General features: G+C 39.1%; 1 protein-coding gene and 1 long non-coding RNA gene across 5 annotated transcripts in view; one reads left to right on the plus strand and one right to left on the minus strand.

Moving 5' to 3' along the window:
- Positions 1-60: 60 nt before the first annotated feature.
- Positions 61-27,554, plus strand: LOC106014563 (uncharacterized). Its single transcript, XR_001185958.5, has 3 exons — positions 61-446; positions 1,352-1,430; positions 27,418-27,554. It is a non-coding gene; the product is annotated as an uncharacterized lncRNA (long non-coding RNA).
- TET1 (tet methylcytosine dioxygenase 1) overlaps positions 7,825-27,579 on the minus strand; it is an 84,645-nt gene continuing 64,890 nt past the window's right edge. For all 4 annotated transcript variants that reach the window (XM_072040354.1, XM_005009109.6, XM_072040353.1 and 1 more), the window contains 2 exons: positions 23,541-23,880; positions 7,825-18,827 (listed from right to left, as the gene is read on the minus strand). In XM_072040354.1, the coding sequence (XP_071896455.1) occupies positions 17,686-18,827; positions 23,541-23,880 (1,482 nt within the window). In that variant the 3' untranslated portion in view covers positions 7,825-17,685. The remainder of the gene's footprint in view (positions 18,828-23,540; positions 23,881-27,579) is intronic.

Consider the following 27,579-nt stretch of genomic DNA (forward strand, 5'->3'; position numbering starts at 1 on the left):
GGCCCGCGCCCGGCCCGGCCGAGCAGCGCGCACGCGCGGGGCTGCCTGAGGGGGGGTTGGGCGCGCGGCCGGCTCGCCGCGTGCCGGGCAGTTAGGCGCGGGGAGGCGGCCCGCCGCCATCTTGGCCCCGGCGCCATCTTGCGGGAGGGTCGCGGTGCCGCTGCTCCCTCCCGTTGGGGCCCCGCCGCCGGCTCCCACCCTTGTCCTTGCCAGGCGGGGCTGTGAGGCCGCTTTCCGCCCCGACAGCACCTCGCGGGGGGCAGCGGGCGGCCCCCGGCCTGAGACAAAGCCGCGAGGCGGCTGCCAAGGGAGGGGGCAGCGCTCGCTGACGGGACTCCGGTCCCCGGGCACCCAGAAAATAGCGTGGGGCAGCGCCGGGGTGGAGGGGGAGTGGGCTCACCACAGCAGGCGCTCTGAGACAGAAATTGCTGCCAGAAACCGCTGCAGTAAGTAGTTCAAGGGCAGCAGGCGTGTCTCACCCGTCTTCGTAACGATCCTTCTGCCCCTTAAATACTTTGTTTTACCCAAGTTCGCTGTGAGGTGAAAGCACATGCAGGATATTACGCAGTGTTTAAAGTCAGCAGGACACCCTCTGTAAATCAAATCGAGATTTTTGAGGCGTTTTATTCGTTGTCGTTAAAAATAAATTTTAGTGATGGAAAAAAATCTACTTTAGAGGCAAAAACATCAAGCAGACATTCCTGTAAGGGCAACTTGCAGTGGGCAACATTATGCTATAGAAGGGTAACGAGAAAAAAAGCAGGAAACCGCCACGTGGTGGTAAATTCCTGTCAGCGTTTGGTGTTCCATACCATACAAAGACAGAGCTGCCTTGGAACTTTAAAGCACAGCACAATTTACATGAGGGTTGAAATGTTTTACACCGATGAGGATATTTCTTCATCTTTTAAATCTCTATGCATTTTATATCTTACTCATGTCTCTTATTTCTCTTAGTGGCATAACTACATCAAACTCAATTGTGTGATTAAGAATCTGTACCCTTTCACCTGAAAGTAGGATTTAGAGGCTAAAAAGCTGACAGAGGTCTCTCAATGATTGAAATGGAAAGGACAGTGGCAAAAATTTATTAAGGGAGAAAATTGTCAGTAAATGTCAGAATTTTATGAAGTAGCTCAATTCTTCGGTCCTTTGGCCTGGGGCCTGTTTAACCAGACGATGTGTAACTCTTAGTGATGCCCTCAGAAATCATTACAAGTTTGTAGGAAACCTTGGGGTAGAACATGACTTCATGTACTTCCTCCTTTCCATACATATATTGCTACCATTAGCGGGCAGATGTTGATATCACCCTTTAGAGAATACTAATTAGTCCTTTTGATTTCTTTAGGTTTCTGTATCTTCAAGATCAGCCATGGAGCCGTGGTGTTGTGACATGGAGCAGTTAAAATGAAAAACAGTGAAGAAATGTAAGCACTTCTTTTTTTTTTTTTTTTTTCCAAACAAACCAAGAAAACACTGTAGGCTTAAGTGAATGTGCCATGTTCCATCTTCTTTTCCCCAAGCCCTAAATATCTTTCAAGTGCATTGAACAATTTCAGCCAGAATTGATAAAGGGGCAGAATTCTGACAGGTATGACATTTCTACAAGGTAGCTTAAAGTAATTGGGCAAGTTGAGAAAAAGAGGTAAGTTAGAAGGAAAAAAACAAACAAAACCAAAAACTATAAAGCATATGCAGCCTCTAGCATTCCTGGTGGTAATGGGAATTGTTAAGAACAAGATGGGGATATTGTGGAGAGAAAAGATGACTTGTAAAACTTACCATTAAAGAACTTCATACGTATTTTGGCACAATCAGAACATTTAACAACAATGAATGGGAAAGAACAAAGAAAATACCTTTGGTATCAGGAAATGTTACATAGTAAAGTCTCACAGTACAAATAGTTTTTCAGATCTCTGGCCTTTAGTAATCAGCTGCCTAGCTGTGTCTGGGAAAGCCATGAAGATGGTCTGTGGCACCATCTGTGGTGGTGTACGTGTTCTTTATTATCCAGAGTTTTTCTGGAATTAAAATTACATATATATCCCCTTTGAACAGAGGCTTGTTTGGTACTTAATGGAACACAAATTTCAAAAGGTTTAAAACTTAGAGCTTTCCTCTAAGGATCTGTGTCTAAAAGAGCTCTCAGAAGCTACGCCTCTTTGTATGTCACAAGACAGTCGACTGAAATAAAGACACTATCACAACAGCAGGCAGCTTTACTTTCAGCACTGCAGAAAGAACAACTAATACACCAAAAAGAATCAATACTGAAGTAGCATGTGGAAGCATGCTGATCTTGGTAGTCAGTGTAACCAGAGTACGGATCTGCGAGTGGATGTCACAGCTCTCTAATGAGCGCATTGGGTATTTAAAAAGCGAGTGTATGGCTTGCTTTGGGGTAGAGGCTTTCTCCATCGACCCAAGGATTATGTCATTGTACTGTTGCTGCATATGGTATACATTTTACACACACACTGATGTTGATACTGATCAACATTTGCCATATGGTATTTGCTGTTTGGTGCAGCATCTCACCTTCAACTGAAAAAGAAGAAAGAAAAGTCCTGTAATTCATTTTAGCGATACAAACATTTGCCCTTGGTGAAGCTGACTAATGACTCCAACTTCAGATCCCCAAGGTGTTGAAGAAGCAGAAAAACAATTACATTTGTCATTAAATAAATCTTTACTGCCTTCAAAGTGCCCCTGAGGTATTTCATAGCAGTGGTTGTATCATAAACTTACCACAGACCAAAGTGTTTGGTGCAGAGGTTTTGCAATTTAGAAGGAACAACTGGGTATCAGCTGCAAATAATTGTCATTACCTTTAGAAGTAAGTTCCACCTGAAAGCCTTGGAAAAGTAGAAGTCCTATTTTTGAAATAAAAAGCAACAAGAAACCCATAACATGTTATCCTTCCTTTGAAAATGTGAGCATGGTAAGGTTGTTTGTAAGGACATGATAAAAAAGCATGCTTTGGAGGCACTATCGACAGTACCACAGACTGCTGCAGTACTACTCTGTAATAAATCGCTAGACATTATTGACACTACACAGAAAGTTCCATGCTATGAACTCCATGCTCCTCATGGCTCCTTCCAACTCGGGATATTCTATGATTGTGTAATAAATACAGTAGGACTGAACAGCTGCTAAATAGTGTCCCTCATACAAAAAATAAGTACTTATCAACCAATTGTCACTATACAGCAGCACCAGGGATACTGTGATATTTTCCTGCATCATGTAGAACAAAACTAGTTTGAGACACCTTAGGTACAGGCTGTGAAAGAAAAAGATGGAAGGGAATGTGTAAGGCTTATCTTCGGTTGGAGAAACAAACCAACAAAAACCAACAGAAAGCTTGAATGGAATTCATGGTATGTATTTAGGAGAATTAACTGGAGGGGAAATTATAACCTTCTAATAAACATAATTTGACAATCTGCACAATTGAGAGGACACAGAAATTACCTGTTTTGTACCAAACATGAAGCTACAAGACAGCAAACTAATAACGGTAAGTAACAGGTCATATTGTATCTCTCCAGACAAGGTAAGACCTTTGCCAGTTACAGGGAGGTGGCTATTCCACTCCATTTTGATGATGTAAGAACTCTGACGGTGAAACATCATTACATTATGTTCTTTTCTTCATGTTGGGAATACGTTTCTATGTATCCCGCTCAATCCCTGAATGAACTTTCTGACACATACGTGCTACTTTTGGAACCTGCTCTTTGTACCTCTGGATCACTCCGATTTAAACTTATTTTTACCTTTCCAGATATCCAGAAATACCTGATGATAACAATGACTAAGATAATGGCTTTTTTTGATGCTTGAATTACAGGAATCAAGTGCAGAATATAACCTTCTGAGCAGAGTAACTACTTTGTCTTGCACAAAAAAAAAAAATTGTAGTTTTTCCTTGGCATCTCATATGTACTGATGCTTGACATTTCCCCAAACACGATATATTCACTACTGTACGTCTATTATACATGTGTACTGCTATACAAAGTCTTTGATGAAAGCGTTTCTGTACAGGCATTACCCCTCAACAAAAATAAGAAGGGGCATCACAGAGTTAAATCAACCTCACTGGGTTTAGCAGATTGCAAATAACAAATTTACTTACTTTTTAAAAGCGTCTCAAGGTGAGGAGGAAAAGGCTTTTATGGTCTACTGTATTGGGACAAAATAAAATGGGTTGAGAATAGACTTCTGACAAAGCATGAATTTTAGTGTAGATTCTGTAACGTAAATAAGACAAACTTTAATTATTTTGAAGCTAAGATGCACCAGAAACACAGGGACTATCACAAACAATTTATCTAACTGGTAAAGTTCACTGTCTAAGGGAATGGGTAGCGATTCAATAAAATAACTTAAGATCATGCTTTTGGGGAGCTCAAAGGAGATAACCTTACCTCTTGGTGAAAGCCGTCGAGATTTACTGATATTGCCAAAGTAGTTGGAGAAACAAGTCTGAGACAGGTCCCAGTGCTGGAATGTTTTATGTAAGGACTGGAGTGAATGACTTGTTTGTAGATTTTAATCTGAACATTTACCATACTGATTTTTTTTTTTTAAAGCAGTCTTAAAGTACAGAGAAAGGGCAGCACAATCTGTCCATCCACTAAATACTGATTTGCTACCACATTTCTTGTCTGTAGCATATGGCTGGGAGACTGGATGCACTTGTAACTATTTCCTGAAATTGAATGTACATGTATTTGAGAAGAGGCTGGTCCTTCTGCAGTTCAAGTTTGACGGTGTACTGGAGGGCCGAGTCCTAGAATATTTCACAGAGCACGACACAGCTGTTTCAGTTGGTATTACATGCAGAGGTTTGGCCCAGTTAAACTACTTGGGGATTGTTCTTGATTCAGCACTTACATCTCCATCTCAAGAGTAAAGGTTCTTGCATTTTGAAGGTCATGCAGATGTAATTCCCAGCACTGTGCAGCACAGCATAGAGCTTCAGAGATTTAACTCGCTGTGGCCCATGCAGACTGCAACTTACAGGAAGAACAGGGAACAGCCTCTGAACTTCTGTGTGCAGTAACAGCCCCAAGGAGCGCCTCCTTCAGTGCGGGGGACAAAGGAGACAGACTATTGGCTCTAGTCAGTACGCATTTGCTCAGACAGTAGAAATTACACACAAAGGGAATACTTGCCTGTACTCTTTGGGGTGATCCAGAGCCTCTGACACTTGCAAGGCTTGTTGGTGTGCCCTTCAGGCAGACAAGCAGTCTGCCTTCCACCCCAACCACACCTCTGCCTGAGCCACAGCCCCTGTAGTGGCTAAGCAGTGGCACACCTGAGCCACTGACAGCCTCTTCCCCTCAGAGCAAGGTAATTTGCACCAGTCCAATAGAGCTCACCCTGTAAAATTCATAGCAGCGGTGCCCCACATGGATCCTCACAAGGCTTTCTGCCTTAGTGGAGGTGAGTTAGAGCCCACCACAGAAGTGCTTGCTTGATGAAGCACGGGATTAATGCCTCGTTTTCCTGGAGGGATTCTTCAAGCGGAGGAAGTCAGAGTCATCACTGTGCAAAAAACAAAGTCTCAGTGTAAAGCAAAGCTGTGACAAGCTGAACTGCTGACTTGTTATGCCACAGGAGGAGGCAAAGCTCCCACTGTTCGGTGCTGACAAGTAAGGCGAGGTCATGATGTCCCCTGCAGGAATTCCAGGCTAATTCACAAGAGCTAAGGGAGCAGTGTTGCCCAATTTTGTTACATATGAATGGAGACATACATGGGATATCATGGGGCTTATGAGTTGTTTTTGGCCATGTGGAAGAAGACATTGCCATTTTCAAGAGTTCAGCTGATAAGAATTTTGTATAACTGGGGTACGTTATAAAAGCAAGAGAGAATCCAGAAGTAAACAGACTGGACAAGGAATTAGAGGCCACTTTAAGAGTCGTGCTCTAGCCAATGGTTTTGGAAATAGCTGGGTTTAAATTTCCACATTTTAAATACCATCTCAGTGTGATTTAGATGAAAAACACAAACATGTATCCCTGGTAATTATTTTATTTTAGACAATCTAGGCTATTTCCTGAACCGAAACTACTTACTGAAGCACTATCTCATTTTCTTTACAATTATTTTTGAATTTGATGCTTATGCTGATCTCGAGAATCCACAGACCGTCCTATATAATGATTAATTCCACTCTTGAAGATATAAAGTAGTAGGAAAAAAAATATATTTTAAGTTTAAACTGGTGTTAGCAATGAATACTGTTGTCAATAGGTATTGTAATTTGAGGTCATAACATCTTAAGAATTGAAACCAACTATACTGTATCAATCTTGTATTACTTGCATAGTTTATATAAGAAATCTAAAATAGGAGAAAGCACTGAAATCACCTCCAGTCATTGAGCCCTGCAAAATAAACTGATATTCAGCAGCCTTTCTGGGATGCCAGGGCTGGTAACTTTTGTTTGGCTTTGTCCCCCCAAGTCTGAGGTGGCTCTGACTGGCAACAGCCTGGGCAGTGGCAATGCTGGGAGGGGACAAGATGCGGTTGGCTGGCAGTACCTGAGAAGTAGCTGGCGACAGTTGCTCCGCATCGATGCCTCTCTGTCAGCAGCGATGTTCTTGGGTCTGCTCCTGTCTCTCAGCGCCATTCAAAGCCCGTGTGCTTTCCTAGACACCTGTGCTACAGGTTATAAACAGCAAACCGTGGGACACGTCCTGCTGGGAGGATTTGTTAGCACTGTTTAGAGCACGCCTGGGGCAGTCTGGGAGATGTGTTGCTATAAAAGCCCGTTAATGATCATCCTCTAAAGGAGCAGCAAATTGCATGGCAGGGTGAAGGCCTTCCTGGTGGATTACCACATGCAGCTCCCAGGGACTAGATGCACCGTATTACGGGATGTGTTTTATATTGCACGGGAATTGCTGTAGCCCGCGGATAGCAGCATTTTTCTGCCTTCTAGGAGATGCCAGGTAGCTGGAAGATTGTTTTAATAGACTCTTTTTGCTATTGCATTTACTAGAGAAGGAAAAGAGGCAAATGTGAACATGCAGAGGGTTTTCTTCCTTTTCTCCAGATTATAAAACCGGGAATTCTCCCTAGTATTGTTGTGCACTCAAACGTCACCTACATAGTAAAGCAGACTAGAGCCAAGGTTGTTTTTGTCTTGAGGAAAATCTGTGAACTCTGAGCTGAAGCAAAGATAAACAGGACTCTCTCTACTGGATGGGAATTAAGTCATAGTAAAAGACTCCCATAACCCTCCTCTGCCAGAAAAAGCTGGTAGAAAAACAAGGCACTGTACAAGTGTTCACAATCTGTGTTTTCAGTCCAAAGATGAAGTTTAGAATTTTCCAATAGCTTTTTGAATTGTTTTACTGACTATAGGGTAAACAATATAAACAGAGTATACAGAATCTAAAGAACGATATATTTTTTAGAGTAACTCCTCCCTATTTTCACATCTTTGCTGAGGTTCTTCACAGTTGCAGAAATGCTGCAAGACTAGACTACCTTTAGAAGCATTTTTTTTACTGTTGTTGTTTCCCTAAAACGTAAAGCCATGTAACGGTTCTAAATGGTAAATAATAAGGTCTTCTACATTTATGCAACATTATATTCTGTATTATGAAGGGGGGCCTTAACTTTGCTTTAAGTTTTATTGTATAGGCTCTTCAGGCCTTAATTTTCAATCTTTAGTTACCTCAGTATGACTGTCTGGGTATGTATTGGGAAAACAACTTCTTTTTTCCCGCCTCAAACCATTTTACAAGAAGATTCAAGTGAAAAATGCAGGAAAGAAAAATTAGACGACTAAGTGCAAAATAGAAGTATAAAATTTATTTAAAACCACCCACAAAGTTCTGTGTAATCAGGAATGATACAATTTGTAATAGTCTTTTTAAAAACTCATGACAAGATTTAAAATATATTTTCAATTACAGTATTCATTTAGCCTTATTCAGTTAGGACAATAAAAAAAATGAAAGTTTACGTTCTAAACAGATGAGACACACAAGAAAAATAGAACAGAACAGACAATTTCCACAACAACAATTTTTACATGTATGTTTCAATACTAGTATCAACATTTCAATGCATCTTGCTACATAAACATGAAATCATGTACAACAACTGCTTGCACCAAAAAACATAGCTTAATTAGATCTTTCAAGTAACATGCAGTCACAACTCACAAGTCTTCAAGTACTGCTGGTAAGGGTTCCCTTGTCTGCAAAGAAGATTTTAAGGTTCAGTTTCTCAGCTAGTCCAACTCCTCACAGCTCCACCAATCTCATGAAGCTATGCTCAGTTATACTAGGAAAGAATCAGGCCCCAAATATTTTTTGAGAAAAGAAGTAATTTTTATACTTTCTCCTGTAAATACTGTGACATAACGAAGTGCTTTTTCTTTCTGATTTTTTTTTTTCTCCCTGTACATCATCTTCTTGTTTTTGTTTTTAAAGTTATGTTTCAGATCTAGATACAGTAGGTTGGTAACTGGAAATAATCTAAAACCTCAAAAGTTGAAAAATAAATATCAAATGCATCCCAAAGAAAGAAAGATAAACAAGGAAAGAGATAGGAAGAAACAGAGAAGAAAGAAAATAGCCTTTTTTGGCATACTGTCAATCTTTTTTAAAAGTAGGAAAGAATTCATGAGCCGTATCATTTTAGTACAGCATGTCCTTAGAATTTGTTGTTTTTACAATAGCAGATTTTGAATAGCAATTATGACCTGGTACAATACTATCACATTATGAGGAGCTGTCTCGTTTAAACTGAACAAATTATTTTAGAATAATTAATTGTTAAAGACTGAAATGTCTTAAGTTTTTGTGTTGGTTAGAATTGGATTTTAGTTGTATTGGGATATTGGATTTGCTTTTCTTGCCTGCTGTTATTTTTAATTTTGAGGACAAGAGATTCATGAAGTTCAGACACTGCCTTTTGCGTTGCAGGGATTACAGTCTGCAATTCACAACGTTCGTATGAAACCAGTTCTCCTTAGGCTCTGCAGTATCACTGCACTTCAGAAGTTTAAGAATGAAAATACAACAATTTTTTTCCTCTAATCTTTTTGAAAGACAAACATTTAACTGCAACGTTGTGAGGGTATGGGGGGCGGCACTTGATGCTTACAAAAAGCTTCCGTAGGCAGTGAGGGAAGCTTTGCGCAACTCAAGCATGCAGGGCAGTGCCAGCAGTTTCACTGCTGCGTATCACCATGGCCAGGGCAGTCAGAAAATGTTGGCTTTTAGCTTCGTCTCTCAAAACCTACCCCAGTGTGGCAACACCGAATGGAGTTCAGTAGATACTCACAACCCCATTTTATGCAATCAAGTAAAAGGGTTCAAGTAATGATAAAAGCAAGGAAATATTTTAAGAAAAACTACCTATGTTTAGAAACAGCATTACTGACAACTCCATGAGAGATTTCTGGCCAGGTCATTACCTTGAGGTACAAATCTACCACATTCTCATTGTAGACAAGGTTGGGAAAAGGGCAGCCAATAGAAACGAATACTTAAAGCCGGTTACAAAACAAGGTGGAGAAATTTCTTTTCAATCTGTATTTCTTAGCTAAGAACAATCTAGGTGTTACTGGCCAGTATGCACAAAATAGGGTTATCATGAAATTGATTCCTGATGGCTGTACACATCAGTCCTTTGGTAAGAATTGCAATTTATACTACTGATCTTTCATACTGTTATCAGTATAACGGGATGCCCCAAACGATGTAAGCTCAGTGGGCATCCATTTACCCCTTTATCCTTCTAATGGGATGCAAAGGACATCAGTATAAATGAGAATCAGGGCCTTCATTCTTATTTTAAGAAGATTCCCAAACCCTAGACCCTTTTCCATTACAATATAATAAAAATACAGACATACATGTAAAATATTGATCAGATCACAAAACTTTCCACAACAGCATTAAAATGTTCTGTCGCAACAACTGCAATACCGAACATCAAACTAGCAGTTCCCTTGCTCCACTGCAACAGCACTTCTTTGGAATACGGTTCATCTGCTGTAACTGGCAACTCTCTGTAGGTTAGCTGACAAATCTCTCCTCCTTCTTACACAGTTTTTTGAGGTCTACAACCTGTGTACTCTCATTTTAAGAGGAAAGCTGGTAGGGTGTGCAGAGTGTTAAAAACAGCACTGTCACACCAAACAGAGCAAGTCACCTTCACATAAGTTATTTAGCACCCCAGTCTTGCATTCACTGCAAGTACACTGTTGGAAGATTCTAGCATTTTCATATAACTACGTGTGGAAAATGGCATATATCATGGTCCAGTAGAAAAGAGAGAAGTTGCTGTTGTAGAAGAATTCAGGATACAGCATCAAGAAGCATCTTATATCTTTAAAAGCTGAAGTTACAAGTATGTGGTTAAGCACTGTAAACAATGTTGGGGTGAACTGGGGAACTGGATTGGAAAAAGGATCCTAAAGTCTTTGCGTCTCAGAAAGAAAAAACAATGCCAACGCTCCTGTACCCTTTTATAAAAGGCAGTTACTATTATTTTCTGCTCAATCAGTTCCACTTGCTGCTACAGAGGAAGAACCCAAAAAATCCATTGTTCCACTCTTTTTTTTCCAAGCAGTCCTGTCAGTTAAGGCATGAACTTGCACAACACTAAGGTTTCTCACAAGGACGAGAACTATCTCTGCACGGGAATATAACCAGAAGATGTAAAGAAATACTCCTGCTCTTGTAATTATGCAGGGTCTGCAGCACCTGTCATGTCAAAATCTGAGCAGAGCTGGTAGAGGAACTCAAAAGAAAAGAAGGCACTCCACAGAGATGCTAGCAACAGGAGTCTTCAACTGTGAGCAAAGGGTCTTTTGTTTAGCTACTTGCAGACAGAAGAAGAGAGTGTAACAACTACAGCAAGAGATCTGAGAGTTAACTGGAAAAATATTTTAAAAAGCAAGGAAATACTGATGAAGAAAGATAATGAAATGTCCTTCTTTCTTGAAATGAAAAAATATCCAATATTATGGGTTCCATATGAGAGAACATGAATTCAAAAAAAAGAAAAGAGAAAGAAAGAATGAAAAAATGAGAACTGCCTTATATAGAATAAGAGGTGACAAAGAAACAGATTTTGGGACAGTCACAGAGAATAGATTCATATGGTATTCCTGAGATGATGAAGACTGGCTGATCTACATAGAAAGTAGCGACAGCTGTGGGGAGTGTTCACGAGCAGGCTGACATCTCTACTCCTACTGCTGAGCACTGAAGTAGATCTGCAGAGAGACAGGAAGAACTTCTGGAGCAGTTGTGTTTAAAGCATTCAGCAGCAGGTGAGAATGCGATCTAGTGCCAAGTGTGAAAACAGCTAACCACAACAGATGATCCACAAGGAGACTAAGGAATGAGAAAGCTGCCTGTAGTATTTGATGTCATCTGTATAGAGCAGAAAGCAACACCTACTCATCGACACTACTCCAATTTAACGTTCTTCAGAGAGATGACACAGCAGCATGTTGAGAATTAAGTTGTCTTAATTTAGGAAGCAAATATGTAAAGGACAATATTAAGCAAAAAATTTAGCTCACTCCTTATTTTTGACTTGACCAAAAATGTTTTAACAGGGCAATACTAAAATAAATATTAAATCATTTTTCAAACACTTCAGAAAAAATATGTGACCTATATGCATACTGGTGCCTGCCTGATCAGATACTATGATTAGAAATCCTTGCTCTCTGAAAAAACCTCAAGTATAAATCTCTACATTTTTTGCAGCAACATACTGAAGCACCATTTACACAACTTCTGAAAACTAAGGAACAGGGAAGTCCAAAAGAAACTAGAGCCAGTTTCTGTACTGTTCTACTGAGAAGCCACATCCTCGGGAGTTTTGACACTGGCTACTCTATTTAATTAAAGAAGGACAAAAATGTATCATGGACTTCAAAAAGTTTTTGTATTTAAAATTACGTACACCAAAAATTGTCAGTATAAAGAAGCACTCTAGCAACCACAACGCGTGTACATGAGAAGGCTGTTTCTGAAGTCCACTGTACCTTTCACAGCTTTGCCTCTGACTGTCTACACAGATTAAAGAGAGTGACCAACTCTCACCCTTTCTTTTTTTTTGTTTTTGTTGTTGTTCCTTAAAAAAGCCAATATACTTAGGCAGAAAACGAGGGAAAGATGACTGTCCCTGGAGGAACTGTGGAAACAGCTGAATTTGTACGTGTACCCACAGCTGTGTGACACAACGGCACATCCTTGGCTGGTTAGAAACAACACTGTAATGCAGACATTGCAGTGCAGTCCTGTGGTGTTACAATCATCAATGGAAACTTTCTCTGCAGTTTAATTTTACGGAAAGATATTTCTCTGCACTTTCTCCTGAAAGTCGGATCACCACCTGATGGAAGTAAGAAAGCCAGGCTGTATTTCTACATGTGATTGGACTGTTCCTTGTCTCTAACTACTTATTTAAGATCAGATGACAGAAAGTTTCATGGGGCACCGCTGGACAGATGCTTTTCACACGTGAGAAATACACCACCACCAATTTTATGGAAGATATGTCACAAAGACCTTACTTTGAATACTACTGCTCTTACGCACAGGAAGTGTGAAGTAGACATGCAATTTAGCTTTTTATAATATCTGAGGATATGGTTATTTCCTATAGGTTGGAAATGAGGAGACATTTCTTCTCAGAAAGAGCAGTCAGGCATTGGAACAGGTTGCTCAGGAAGTGGTGGCATCACCGTCCCTGGGAGTGTTCAAGGAAAGGTTGGACGTGGTGCTTAGGGCCAGGATTTGGTGGGTGATACTGGTGGTAGGGGATGGTTGGACCAGATGATCTTAAAGGTCTTTTACAACCTTAATGATTCTATGAGCTTGTATGAACTAAAAGTTACAGGATTTCAATGGGGGGGAAAAAAGGGCATAATCACATTGTTATAAATTATAAAGCTGATGACTGATTGATAAGTGAGCTAATTTCACAGAGAGAAATTTCATAGGAAGTGAAAGGGCAAGACTGAACCTTACATTTTAAATATAAAATCATGAAGATGCAGTTTGTTAGCATGTTTCAATTAAAATTTGTCATTGAACAACCTATCAAATAAGAAAAAAAAAAATCACAAAAAAAAAAAACTGTCAACATAAGCCTGAATCAGGTCTGAAGGAGACCTGCCTGTATGCCTGAAACTCGATGTGAAGGCATTATGCCTCTCTACACACCACTAATCACTTCTTGTGCTACAAACAATGCAACCTTTGCACTTAACCAAAAGTACATTAATCCCAAGTCTTCCTGTGTACGTCCTTGCAAGACTATTAATTGTGGTATTGTTGCAGGGGTCTGAGTTAGCATGGGCTTTGGTCAGCTGTATCCATATCCATCCAGTTAAATATGAAAATTGCATAAAAGCTTGATAAACGAGCACATTGCAGTCAACAGGGCTGCAGCAATGTAAACAGGACCCAAATTTAACCCACCAATTTTAGTGTAATACTGCAATGATATTAAAAACATCTTTTTTAAAAAACACAAATGGTTGTATGTTAAAAATAATCATTAGTACTAACAAATGTGTCATTTACCCATGCTTACAATGAAACGTTGCTTAAGATACTATAATTATTTCCTGTTCTAAGTGTAGAGAGGTGCTGTCAGGTACGATAAAGACTTTTAAAAGCAGTTTTCCTAAGTAAAAGAGTTAGCTTAGAAAGTTCCTTTAAAAAACAGAACTGGATACAACTGTTAGAGCTAGAAGGTCACAAGTATTTTTAAGTTCTTTCAAAGTTTTTTGGATCTTGTAACTAAAATATTTCTAGAAATAATTTTTGCTCCTTTCTGTAATACAAGATAGCCTGTTAGTAACACGGAGAAATTCTACGAGTAAAATTCAGTCTGTAATTGGGCACAGCTGCAGTAACTCCAAGGGGGACTCAGGGACTCAGAACTGGCTCTTGCAGAAGGCGCTACATTTCCCCCCCATGGTGGTGCCGGACCCAGCAGAGAAAGGGGGTGAGAGACATCTCTTCCGCAAAATCAAAGGTGTCCCGTGTTGGGTCATGACAGTTTTTGCTAGAGAACTGGGAAAAAGAGTTAAAAGACAACCATATCCCACCACCAGCCCATACCTGAATCCATATTTTTTTTCCACTGAGTACAATGCCAGCTGTTGGAAACCAAATCAAATGTGTGGGTCTGCCCTAGCCAGCTACCTTAACTTTGGATCCAGTTCCTATCTGGCCATCCCCAAAGGCCTTTGTTAAGGGATAAAAGCAAACTACGCAAGTGGTGGTGTGGGCTGCAAAGGGAAGCTATACTCCCACAGATGTACAAATCTTAAGAGACGACTACTGTTATAAAATGATAACCTTACTCAAAACAAAACCACATAATTTGTGTACAAGACTGATAAATATTCTGAAATGTTACCATAAATAGCACACAGTTGTAAAAACAGTACTAGGCTGTATTTTCTATACCGCAGTACAGCAATAGAAAATATGAGCTTCCCGACTCACAACCTGCCACGTGCCACAGCAGTAACCAGAAGCGGCCAGCTTACCTGCCTGTTAGATACACACTGAGAAAGTAGTTATGTTATGAACAGCCAAGGAAAGAGCACCTATTGTACAGACAATATATTTTCTCATATAAGTAATCTTAATAAAGTAGTAGCTCTGAGCTTTAGCACCTATCAGTTAAAAGCATTAATCTTATGTTAAGATAAACTTTTCTCTTAAAATTGCCTTTTCAAATAAGGTAGACCTGGACTTGCTGAAAGTCTCCTGGTGCAGTCACTGGAGCAGTGACTTGCCGGGGGCTATGTTTGGAGGTATCCTTTCAGATCCACCTTTCAGTTTCTCACTTCTTTGAGGGAAGCTGCTGGTTTTTAAATAGAACATTTTCACCTTGAAGTTTCTAACCACACAGAAGTAAAATCTGGACGTTTACAGGGGAAGATTCAAGTGAAACTGATCCACTGTAACGATCTGAACATTTCTAAAGGTAGAGATGGCTCTACCATTACTTTGCGTAGAAAACTTGTTACTGCTATGGGAGTGCTGAATGATATTCTGAATTTGTATTACACAACCCAAAGCTATCAGCACTGTCAGTGAAACCAATAAACTCATCTTTTCTGCAAATGATTGATCGTGGTATTGGACAAGGGTTTTCAGATAGCAAATACATGAATGGAATAGCTAGAGAACGTACAGTACTACTTACTGTACGGACAGCTGGAGTTCTTACTAGTCTTAGGCTCACCAAAAATATACAAGTTTCAAAATGGAAATCTAAGGCACACAAAATACCATAATGATTTGATGTATACTGTATATTACGTAGTCAAGAAGCATAAAACTGCTGGTACAAAATGATGGCATAATATTGTTTCTGTTTTATTATTATTTACAATCCCTTCATATCCTCTATTTGAACTAATATTAAGCTTTGAACTAAGATTTGCAGCATACCCGGTTTTTACAAATTTTACTTAAAATAGGTAAGATACAAAGAATGGGTTCAATTCGTCCATCCTCTGCCATCAACACTTTTGTTAATTTCAACAGGAATCTGTGGAATTGAACCCAGGGTCATTACATAGTGATTGCTACTTCAGACCTTGCTCCCGCAAACACTAGGTGCGTATCCATTTGTACAGGAGAACAGTCTCATTGATCAACGGCCGTATTGAAGTATTTGTAGCACCAAGGTCCTAACTGGCACTATGTGTTAAAAATACAATTTACGTACTTTTCGTACCAAAACTGTAGATAGAGCATTTACAGTTCAACTTTTCAAGGAAAGAGCACCTTGTCTAGGTTTTAAATAAAGCAGATCTAGATAATTCATATTCCTCTGTTACAGCACCACTACATTATAATATTATCAAGTATATTATTAGTATATTTTCACACTGGAAAACTCTAACCTCGTTATGCCTATGGGTTACCCAGCCGGGGAGGACTCCGAGGCAGAATTAAGGTACAGCTTCGTCTCTGGGGCCTGATCCTGCAGCTCTCAGTCACGACAGGAGTCCTGGCTTGCGCGGTGCTCCTGGCTCTGACTGGGCAGGTATGGCTACGCAGAACTGTTCTCACGGAGGAAGTTGCAGGATGAGGTCAGTCCTTAGCTAACGTTGTCATTTGGTAATTTGTTTAAATAAATAAGGTTAAAAAGGAAATACATAGGAGAGGAGAATCAGAAAGAAGAGTGGGATGCTACAGCATTTAAAAGCAATGGAGTGTCTGTTTTTCCTCTGGTCCAGCGAATACTCATTTCACGATATGTCACTTTTGCAACAAAAATGGAGAACATAAATTTCGTATGTTTGGAAGGAAGAATACAACCCTTTCTACATGAAATGTAGAAATAGCTTAAAAATTTACAAAGCATTTTTGTAAAAAAACTGAACTTAGAAAGCTGGTGAATGCTATAGATGGGTTCTTCTTACAGAAAAATTTGCTGTTAAATATTAGAAATTTAATTCTTTTCCAACACTTCTTTTGTATTTTCCTCAAATTAGTATTTTTTGTTTCAGAATAGAATAAGGCAACTCTAGGGGGTATTTTTTATCCCAAAACAATCCTACCCCTGAGGCATTGGGAACATTTGGTTGTCATGTTAACTTATAATGCTCCAAACGAATGAGACTTATGCACTTATTGCTCAAAGAAATCATAACATATGCTGCCTTTAAAAAAAAAATAAAAAAATCTTAACTCCCCAATAGCAATGCACATATTGATGTCTCCTAATTTCATGTTTGTACACTCTCTTTCAAATAATGTTTCCGTATTTCATAACTGTTGTTTATATGTAACAAAATCTTCCACGAAAAAGGGCAAGTCTAAAAACAATCACATGCTATTAGCATACATACTGCAGCTGTAACAATATGGAACTCTACACAGCAAGAATAAAATGATTTCTTCTGTAGAGTATGCACAAACCTTAGACAATATGATCCTTATACTATACTATTTCAAGTTAATTTTAAAAATAGAAAGTGCTTTTAAAATATATATTTACAGCTTAAAAACAACTTCCAGCCATCATTGCCAATAACTTCATTTCATACATAATGACAAATCTAGAGAAAAAAAAATTCATTGGTTTTCTAAAAGATTTATCTGTAATTTGGACTATATAGCAATGGTTGGAAGTTGTTAAAGCAATGGCACCATGAAGTAATAATTCAGCTTATTTATTTTAACTGTTTGATGTGGTTAAGCACCAAGAGCTGTGTAGAGCTATTACTGTAATAACTTGATTTAACACCATAAAATGTGAACCTGTTAAAATCCCTATAAATGATTTCTGTAGTAAACAGACTTGATTTAAAGCACCAAAATATAAATTCCTAAAGGTAATAAACTGAATGATTTCAATCAAGGTTAATAACCTAAACAAAATCTTTTTTAGAATGTATTAAAACTATACAACTTTTTTTTCTTTTTTTTTTTTTTTGCTTAAAATGTGCTTGAGCACCACCAAATGTTAAAGTCACAGTTTAAGAAGAAATCCCCCCCCCCCTTTTTTTTTTTTTACCTCAGCCTTAAAATGGTTGAGATGAGCAAATAGTAAACGACACGAGACTTGTTCTTTAACAGCACCTTAAAGAAACACTGCGTAATGCTGCACCAAGAGGAGGCATTTGATACTAAAACCTATGCCCAATGGTTGTAAGGCCCTGCAACTCGTGTAAGGGCATAAGAAGATACTGTTATTACGTTATCTTTAGTTACTGTTAATGCTCTGCGTGATGGAATTTGGTTGAACTCATTGTCTTCGTAAAAAATCTCTCTGTTTTCACTTGTTTGCTTTGTTTTCCTGCTGCTAGAGTTCAGTTCAGTATTCTCTGTTCCCAATCGTTCTGCTTCTTTTTCTTTTTCTTTTGCCCTCTCAGCCATCTTTGCTTCCCACATGGCTAACCCATGTTTTGGCTCATTTAAATTTTTGTGTTGGTAGAAAACTAAGGAAATCCGTGTGGGATGATTGCGGTTGGGTTTTTTAATAGGTGTGGTAGCATGGAGTTCACGTCTTGCACATTCAATTAAGATAGAACCATGAGAAGGTGCCACAGCAACACCGCCAATGTCATCATCCAAAAAATTGTGCTCGCTGTCTGACCACAGTTCCTCAGCTTTTTCTTCAGAATCAGTCGGTTGTCCCAGTGCACTGTTCTGCTTTTCGTCAGCACAGTCAAAATCACACATCTGTTCTCGAAGGGAGCCACCCTTCTCCACTGGGCACCCGTGGGAGCAGTCAGCTTCATTTCCAACTGCGTCCCTTGCTGGAGAGCTCTGCGGTACTGACAAATCGCCAGAGCTGATCATCTGCGAAGAAGGAGAATTGTCCAACTGAGGCTGACAATTCTGCTTGTCTGGCTGATGTTCAAGTATACTGGGCAGGGGGTCTGTATGGGCTGGGGGGCCTGGAGCAGTGACCTCTGGAAGAATTGGTGGCACACCATTCATCTTGTCATTCAGCAAAATTCCAGTATAATCTTTGACCGACACATCAAAGTTCTTGCAATTAATATAAGGTGTCACGTGAGGTTGCTTACTACTGCATTCAAAATACCCGTAGGGAACTGAAAAATCTTGTTGAATATTAGTCACTGCTGTTAGGCCAGGCTTATGTGCTAACGATGAATAGGGATGTAAACTATCCACCTTGAAAGGGGGGGAAGCCGTGTACTGTTTCAATAGGGAGCAATTTTTAGTAGTGTTTGAAGTATGTTTCATGGCATAGAGGTGATCAGAAGTCTCCATTTTTATTCCAGGTTTTAAAGCATCTGTTTTGTTCCCTAAAAAAAAGGCACACCAAAGTGTAAGTTACTTTTACTCGGTTAATAAAACACCTTTTATGGTATTTTCATACATGCTTTCTAATATGAAAGATATCAATGATGACTACAGATTTTTCAGCGTGGTAATTTTTAACATTCTAGGAGTATCTGTTTGACAAACTACATACATTATTACCTTGCTGAATTACTGCCTTAATCTGTTCCATCAGACTGTTGGTATATAAAACAGAAAGGTATTTCACGGAGGGATGAAAAAGCAGATCAAATAAGCACGCAGTTCCGATTCAGACAGCCCAGTTCTACACAAGTGCTTCCCAGCAGCTGCCTAACTGCATGGTCCAGCAGGAAGCACTGCATAAAAGGTTTTTAGGTAACTGCCAAAATTTAGTCTATCTGAAATTAAGCCTGTGAAACAACCAGAATTCTTTATCACCTTACCCCAAATTATGACAGAAGGAAAAAGCGCATTTACAGATCCTGTCCCTTGCAGAAAGAAAGTACAATTTGTGCATTAGCAAGTAACTGCTCAGAATTAAAAAAGTATCTGGCAACACACTCCAGGTAAATTCAAACTGCTGCATGCGACTCGCTCTGTCTTGCACCTAATTGGCACACACTAGATATTTCAAATCTTTTGGGGGATTACTTGTTCAGTTTATGTCAGCTCCCAATTTCTAGTCCTGGCACACTGCAGTTGTGCTCATTTGTAGAATAAAACTCTCTCTCCTCAAATGACTTGTTCTGGTCACAAATAAGTTTCATCCAGAGTCTGTAAGTGTAATGGTAAATAATTCCGTTGACTTTGATGAACTTGACATCACGCCCTAAAACTGCTTTACATCTGTTAGCTGACAAACTAGTACAACGCAGAGTTCTTCCACATTCTCACAAAGGACTGTCTCTGTCAATGTTGTTTCTTTGTTCCATAAATACACAGAATGTCTAACTGCTTTACCGAATATAGAAGAACTATTCTCTCTTCTATTAATTTATAAATAGTGATGGATTAAAAAACATTCTTTCAACATGCTTTCAGGAATGAGGAAAAAAAAAACAAAGTGGGATAAACTACAGACAATACATTTAGCATACAGATACTGAAACTGAGGGGTGACAGAAGGAAACTGGATATATTCTTTTATGGACCTTTTTATGAAAAGAAACTCAAAGCATTCTATTTAATTAAGAAAAAAAAAACATACACTGAAATTCTATTTAACAGCATCAAGCTGAAATCAACATTTTCTATATAGAGTATATACATGTTAGAAAGATATAAAACTGTGTGTTCTGGTAATGTATGGAGGTGCACATTCCTCTGAAATTAATATTGAACAAAAGTCAGGGTCAATGTTTTGGTTAGGAGCAAAATACTACAGATGTTACGAAACAGAATTAAATTCAGATCTGTGGGTAGAAGGAAATCAGTAACGGTTCAGATAAAGTGGCATCACGTCTCGGGACTACTACCTTGTGTTCAAAAGAGTGCAGCCCCACTGGGATCTGCTGGCTGCAGTACTACTGTGCTGTGGCCAGCTGAGACGCTGGCTCCAAGCTGGTGGTTTGTTTTTCCGCTTCTGTCCAATACAGGCCAAGAGGAATTGCCAGTATTTATGGAGAGAAAAAACAACATTTCTATCTCTAAAGTTTATTTGTCCAGAATAATGGGCTTTATGATGAAACTATATAAAGATGCATTTTTTTAATCTTTTTTTTTAATCTTTAATATGTATGTTGTAACAATTTCGGATTTCAGTGGCTCTCAGCATTATCACAAATGTAAAAATTAACATTAATGAACAAAAATTGGCAAGAGGTGTGTGACAAATGCACCCTATTTAATATACAGTGTTTCTACAGAACTCTTGGCACAATTAGGAACCTAGCCAAGACATCACATATACCTGCTCTACCAAGCAGACCTAAGCTGTCTCCAGCACCATAAAGGTCCTCCTCACCATTATCTCTGCTGCTAGGTAAAAACAGAATAGTCTTGTCTTAGCACTGTGTAATTTCCAGCTCTCCATACGATGCAGACATGGCGGGCTAGAGGAGTCCCTCAAGGTTTACAGGCTTTCCAGCTGGGGATACAGTAATGGCTTTGAAATGATGGTCAGTCTCTTTCAAAAGAAGATCACGAACAATGGACAATACCCAATAGTCAGCCTTGTGACTCCTTCAGAATCCCCACTCTACTCTAAAGAGTGCTAGCCTCACATGGCCTAAAACCTGACTGAATATCCAATGCTTATCTCATCTAATTGCACATTCTCCATATTCTTTTTAATATTTAAAAAGCAAAACCAATACTCTAAACTCTTGTCCTCATTAGTAAATTGAGCACATTACAGATACCATTTATCAATATTTTATTCCTTTCCAGTATACGTAAGCTAGTATTTTATTGTTATAGTAGTAGAAAATTTAACAGCCATATCTGACATGCTTAGGGTAGCTATTGTAGAACTCTCTTTACTCACTGCTTAATTGTTTCCTCCAGTTTGCAGTCAGGAAAGATGGCTACCGGATAGTCTAATTTCAACTCCTCTCTTCCACAGGCCATTTGATTTTGTTTTGATGCTGAATCTCGTAATGTTTGCCAGATTAACATTATTAATTTCTCAGGACTAAAATCATACCTGCAACTGGCAAAACTGAAAGAACCAAGGACTGACCCCTTATTACAGCAAGAAGTAGTATGTACAGGTTAATACTGTAATTTTCTAAATTCATAATCCATGGATCTTTGTGTTTTTGGCAAGGGGCAGGGAGAGGCTGTTATGGTGACATTCAGCCATTGCACTGTGTGACTACAGGAAACACACACAATGCATGTAAATGCTTTGAGGTACTAGTCTTGGCCAGCTGCAGCAATGTGCCATCTGCGGATTTGGGCTTACTGTCTTGACAGCTTTTTTGAGTCAGAAAGAACGGCATAAACTCGACATGTTTCACTTGCAGAATCTTGAGGGAATTCCACTATCAAAATCTGCATGATAGAGGCTGAACCTTTACGACAGAAAGAAAATGGTTTTATTCAACAATTTTCATCTTTGAAAAACTTTCTCACTCTTAGGAGAATTTCTTCATCACTGAGTTATTTTTATCAGCAGCTCTTTTAGACTGTATTACCTAATTATTTAAAGTTAAGATCAGTTATTTAAGTTGACTGTTTTATGCAGTTATTTTATTATTCTTGCATGTTTAAGGGATTAATGATAAAGTCTTACATTTCCAAAGCACACAGCAAAGCTCTGGATAGTATGTCATTTGTTAAAGGCATGGCTTTCAAATTCAGAAGCCATGCCTGTTTTTAATGACAAGGTCACGCTCAGGTAGACAGTTCCTAACTATTTCAGTGTTTCAGCACAACTTTACAGTGAGATCAGACAATTTCAGAATTCCTTCCCAAGCCAGAGTCCTCTAATCCTTCCAGGACTTCCAGTCCACCCGAACCACGATGGAAGTTATTAATCATTGCTTTGGAGTTATTGTTGGACGTTGTCCTCAGCCTGAGGAGTCCTTTTATATTTGTTTCAGAGCCTGGACTGTCTCCCAAACTTACATGCAGATTAACTCAATGGCTGTCTAATTTCCTAGTAGTGTAATAATTCTTTTCTTATTTCATCCTGCTGTATGCAATGATTTGTTGCCCTGTCTCATTTGAGAGAAACATGTACTCAGGTTGATGAGTACAAATTACAGATGTGTCAAATAGATTCTCGTTTGCAGTGTTTTTTATTTCCCCAGAACATATCCAGATTTAATTTTTGTTCCTCAAGTGAAATCTATCACATGTACCTGGATTTCCCTCATGAATTAACATTCAAAATTTCAGCAGGTTGGCTAAATCCCCCCTTTTCTTACCCAGAGCCAGACAGGCTATGCTTTTTATTTGTTTTCTCCCTTCTAATTGTAGAATCTACTCTGTGGCTTCCTCCTCATCTTCCTTCTTTTCTACTCTTCATTTCTGAGAAGTCCCAGAGAAGAGTTTTATTGTTCAAAAATACTTGTGCAAAACCTGACCCCAGTCAGCTAAAACAGCACGAATCAAAAGCATCTCCGCACAGCTCAGTCAAGTAATGGCTTCTATGCTGCACAAGCACACATTGTTGCAGAAGACTGAGGCCAGTGCAATCTCCCTGTAACGGAGAAAGCACACCTTGTACTTAGCTGCTGTCAGATCCCATCTCTCACACCCTCACCGACAGCATTTCAAAAAGTTTGATAAAACCTTGCTCCTTTTTTTTTTTTTTTGGCAAGTCTCTTGCTCTGCTGCAGTGTCACTAAGTATTAGGAGGAAATTATCATCAACTCAGATTGTCAGAAAGCCAATGTTTCTCATACAAAGTAGGTAATGGTTCTTGTACTTCAAAATGATATAAAATAATGCCCATTGTTTAAATAAACATTCCTACCATTTCAAGATGCTCTTATTACCATCCAGGAACCTGAAAACATTTCGTTGGTGCATTAGCATTACTTACAATTACAAAAACACCACCACAAACTTATTTTTGCGTTATCACCTGTCTTCTTCTGTGCCAAGAGAGAATGCTGACTACACTATCTTGTTCATTAGCTCCTAAAACGCAGGGCAGGGGAGTACGTTATAAAAATGAGTATTAAAGAGCTTTTCCTTCCCCTCAGATGGGTATGACACAACACAGTGTCAGACAAGACCAGCAGAATTTAATGAGCATCACTCACCTAAACAATGCAATGTGTTGCTCAGATTTTCTGGTGCTTCAGTTTTCAGCTTTACTGGTGTTGAATATTTTTTGTCTATTAATGGCTGCTTTTCGGTTGGGGTCCTTCTTGTGTCAGGTTTCTTTTTCTTTGTAGCTCTGAGAGGCTCAGCTAACATTCTTACTTCTCTGGGAAATGCTGTGAGCACCTGTATGGCTCCGGCTTTTATCTTAGCTTCCAATCCTTCCTCTGTGCCGAATTCATCTGTTTGTGAGATTTTGTAGAGAGGTAACACGTGGAGCTGTTCATCACTTGGAATCACCCCCACTCTCCGGTTATCTTCCTTTGTTAATGTACACACCTGGGAGGAACAGGACCATTTACAAATACAACCAGAACACAAACGTTATTTAAATATTTAAGCATGTATCTTGGACTGCATTGTTTTCTTCTATTTTATAGTCTCAGTGCTATAGATTTTCAAATGTAGACATCTGACACATAATTTCTTTGATTTATGGTGATGCAGAAAAATAACTGGTACCTGAAGAATAAGGTGAAGGCATGTGTTTTGGACAGGAAAAATTTAGCTTCGGGCCAGCTCACACTATCTACAAGCACATGCCAAACTCATTAAATAGGCTGAGCTGTAAGTATACTGGAAATTCGTATTTTTTTAAATATATATTTGATGTTCAGGTTCATTTTTAAAGGCTAAATATGAAAAAAAAAAAACACAAAAAAACACATGGATTCAACAAGAAGTTTGTAAGACATGGAAATATTTTTTGTTGTTGTCTGGCAAATGAAGTTATCTATATTGCTCTGTATTTTCAGTAAATCTCAGCTATAACTCTCTAAATCTACATATCTGCACACACACTTTCTTAAATTAACACCCCTCCCCAACTCTGCCTGCTGTAATGAAGTCACGAGACCCAACAAATATTTGGTTTCTCTCATGCCATTGACCTACTTTCTCTCATTAAATTATGTGTTGCCAAGAAGAGAAGGCTGGCTAGATCCAGTTTGATAAGAAACGTGAATAAATATCCAAAGTTATTGCAACGGTTTTCTTATTAGTTATTCCAAATCATTGCTGAACCTTCGCAGTACTTATGACTTCCAGCATGTCTAGAGTTCCAGCTGTTATTAATATTAAACCTTCACCTTAAAAGAAGAGCTAAAAACACATGCTTGTTTCCTAGGGACAAAAAAAAAAAACACAACACAGAACAAAACAAAAACCACAGACACACACAAAACATTCTTAAAAACAGAGGAGCAAACCACATCTATCTGGTTTCATTCTGTGCTTTCCAAGGGATGGCGACAGTTTTACACATTGGAGCAAGTGTTCAAATAAACCACACATTAAGTTTCATTCATTAAATTCACAGGAGAATGCTGTTTTTCACAATATACCACATTACTAGAAAGCCATGCATTAATACCATGGCACAGTTCAGCTTCTATTCATGGGGAGTTGCTAACTACACACACAAAGCAATCTGAGCACCATCCAAGGAGGAGATGATACTCCCTAAATGAGGGCATTCTCTTGCCATCACTGTGTAGGTCAAATTTGATGCATATCACCAGTTAATTCAGTTTTCTAGAATCTTGTCACCATGCCTAACATTTTGGGGGAGAATAATAATATGATTTAGGGAAAACAAACATTTATTTTGTAGCATAGCTTTCACATAAAAGCATCACAGATTTATTTCCAGAATAACAGAATTACAGAATCCCAAACTAAAAATCCTAAATAAATAAGGTGGTGGTTAGGGCTTTATAAATAGCCATATGCAAAGCTTGACAGTTGCAGAGCAGCAAGAGGAGAAAACTTGAGGGGCAGAAACAAAGGTGGCATTTTAAAAGGATCAAGAGAAGGGCTCTTCAGAAGAAAAGGTGAAAGGGCAAGTAGAAGCTGACGAGTAGCATTTACTGATGTGCTTGCTCCATGCGCACTTACCTCCACTGGGCAGCCTTTGGACTACGAGGAAGATTTAGAAAAAACAAGTCGTTCCATGAGCAGCAAATGACGCCTGGTTTCCTACGGACTTGTCCATCCCAACGCTCCCACCTGCCCAGTCCCAGCACCATTATCCCTGCCCCTGTCACACCTCGCTGCCACCTCTGCTGGGCACCAGCCCACGGCAAGCAGGGCCAGGCTGAAGCTTGGCACCTCCTGCTGTGCATGGATTAACCAGGAGCTGCAGCTGGATCTGGCCTGGGTCTGCCTCCCCGCTCAGCAGTGGACTTTCACTAAGCTTGGAACAAGAGGTTAAAGGCTCCAAGATACATTTCTGTGTTCAGTGGAATCTGGCTGAAATACGCCAGCAGATTCCAAATTGTTCAGGGGAGAAGTGGAGAGAGAGTAGGACATACAGAGAGCACAATTACATAGGGCTCGGCACATCCTCCCCTTCTAAATTAAAAACAAAAACAGAAATAAAATAAGCACAGAAGCACCTAGCTCCCGTTTGTTTTCATTAGACACTGCATGGTTCTCGCTAGCTGTTAAAAATGTTCTGCCCAACCTTTGTCTGGACCCATATGCTAGTCTGAAAAAAGATCTACTCCAATCTTGCTATTTTGAAAATCAAAACCCTCACTCAATTTACAGTTCTGCATTTCCAGGCATTTCATCAGATATGTTCATAGAAATCTTATCTTGTACAGTTATTAGGTTTATTCTTTCCCATAAAGAGATTTTTTTTAAAAAATATATTACTTTTAATCATCTGTTCATCTGACTTATAATTAGGCAAGGATAGATTAGCTCTATATTTTTGCAACGCTTGACCCAGGGGGAAGTATATGAGCAGAGAGAAAAAAAAATAAAAAACTCCTATCAGGTGAAAGAGAGCTTAACTGGAGGCAGAAACGAGTATTTGACAGTATCACAAAAGCAACATCTTCTTTAAAACAAGGAAGTCAAAGAACTCTCTGGAGGAACTGAAGAAGATAATGGCTGTAGGACTCTGGCAGAACTATGTGGAAGGTATAGTCACCTCCAGTACACAATATATTAAATACTCAAATGAGACAAGAATGAAGAAAATTCTAAATTCTCCAGAAAAAAGAAAAAAAAAAAAAAAGAATACCTGAATACCCTTAATATACCTGAAGCCTAAATACTGTAACAGAGAAGTTAATATATATTATTTCTCAGTGTCAATGTTCCCCCATAATATATTTCATTATAAAAGGAAGAACCCAACTGCAAGTGGATAACTGAAAAGTTAATGTTACCAGAAAACAATTTTATATTTAGATTTTAAATTTAAATAAATTAACCTACAGATTAGCTGGCAATTTACAGCAAATGTGATACATCCGTACCAAAAGCCCCTCTGATACTGAATTTTGTGCAAAATATTCCATGAGGAAACTTAAACATAAGCTACAGCTGAGAAGTTAAAAGCAGCATTTTCCATTGGTTGTGATACTATATGCAAATGGACCAGAATTAAAACTGAACATGAGAAAAACATGGACTCTGTTAAACCCCACTTAGGCAGTGAAACTGCATATCCTGCTATGCTCAGTATTTTTTCCAGAACATGCAGCTAAATCATCCAGGATGCCGGAAAGCCAAAAAAAATACTGGCCAGGTGGTTTGTTTAGGTTCCGTGTGCCTGGTGATCAAAACCATTGCCTATTCTGGGTTTAGTGATGTCATGGTAAAACTTGCATATTCATGGAACATTTCCCCCCCCTTCTTTTAATTGAAACACACCCATGAACTCAGCGACATGCCCTACACATCTGTAGCCACACAACTGTGAATGAATTATTCTGGGACACTTTCATCTGCCTTTGGCCTCCTGAACTTCACAAGTTGTAGCCTTTTGCACCCCGATGTAAGAACAGATGTTTTAAATTCCAGATGCAGCAAAGCAGTCAAACAGCATTTCCAGCCTTGAAGGATGAAACCAGATTTCCTATGCTCATCGTCCCTTTGCAGATGGAACAGAGAGAAGGTGCCACGTGGGACTCGGAGATGCTGTGCCATCACTGTTTAGCATTACAAATACAAACGACTTTGCTT

The sequence above is a fragment of the Anas platyrhynchos genome, chromosome 6 (genome assembly GCF_047663525.1).
Source record: "Anas platyrhynchos isolate ZD024472 breed Pekin duck chromosome 6, IASCAAS_PekinDuck_T2T, whole genome shotgun sequence".
NCBI classification, from domain to species: domain Eukaryota; kingdom Metazoa; phylum Chordata; class Aves; order Anseriformes; family Anatidae; genus Anas; species Anas platyrhynchos.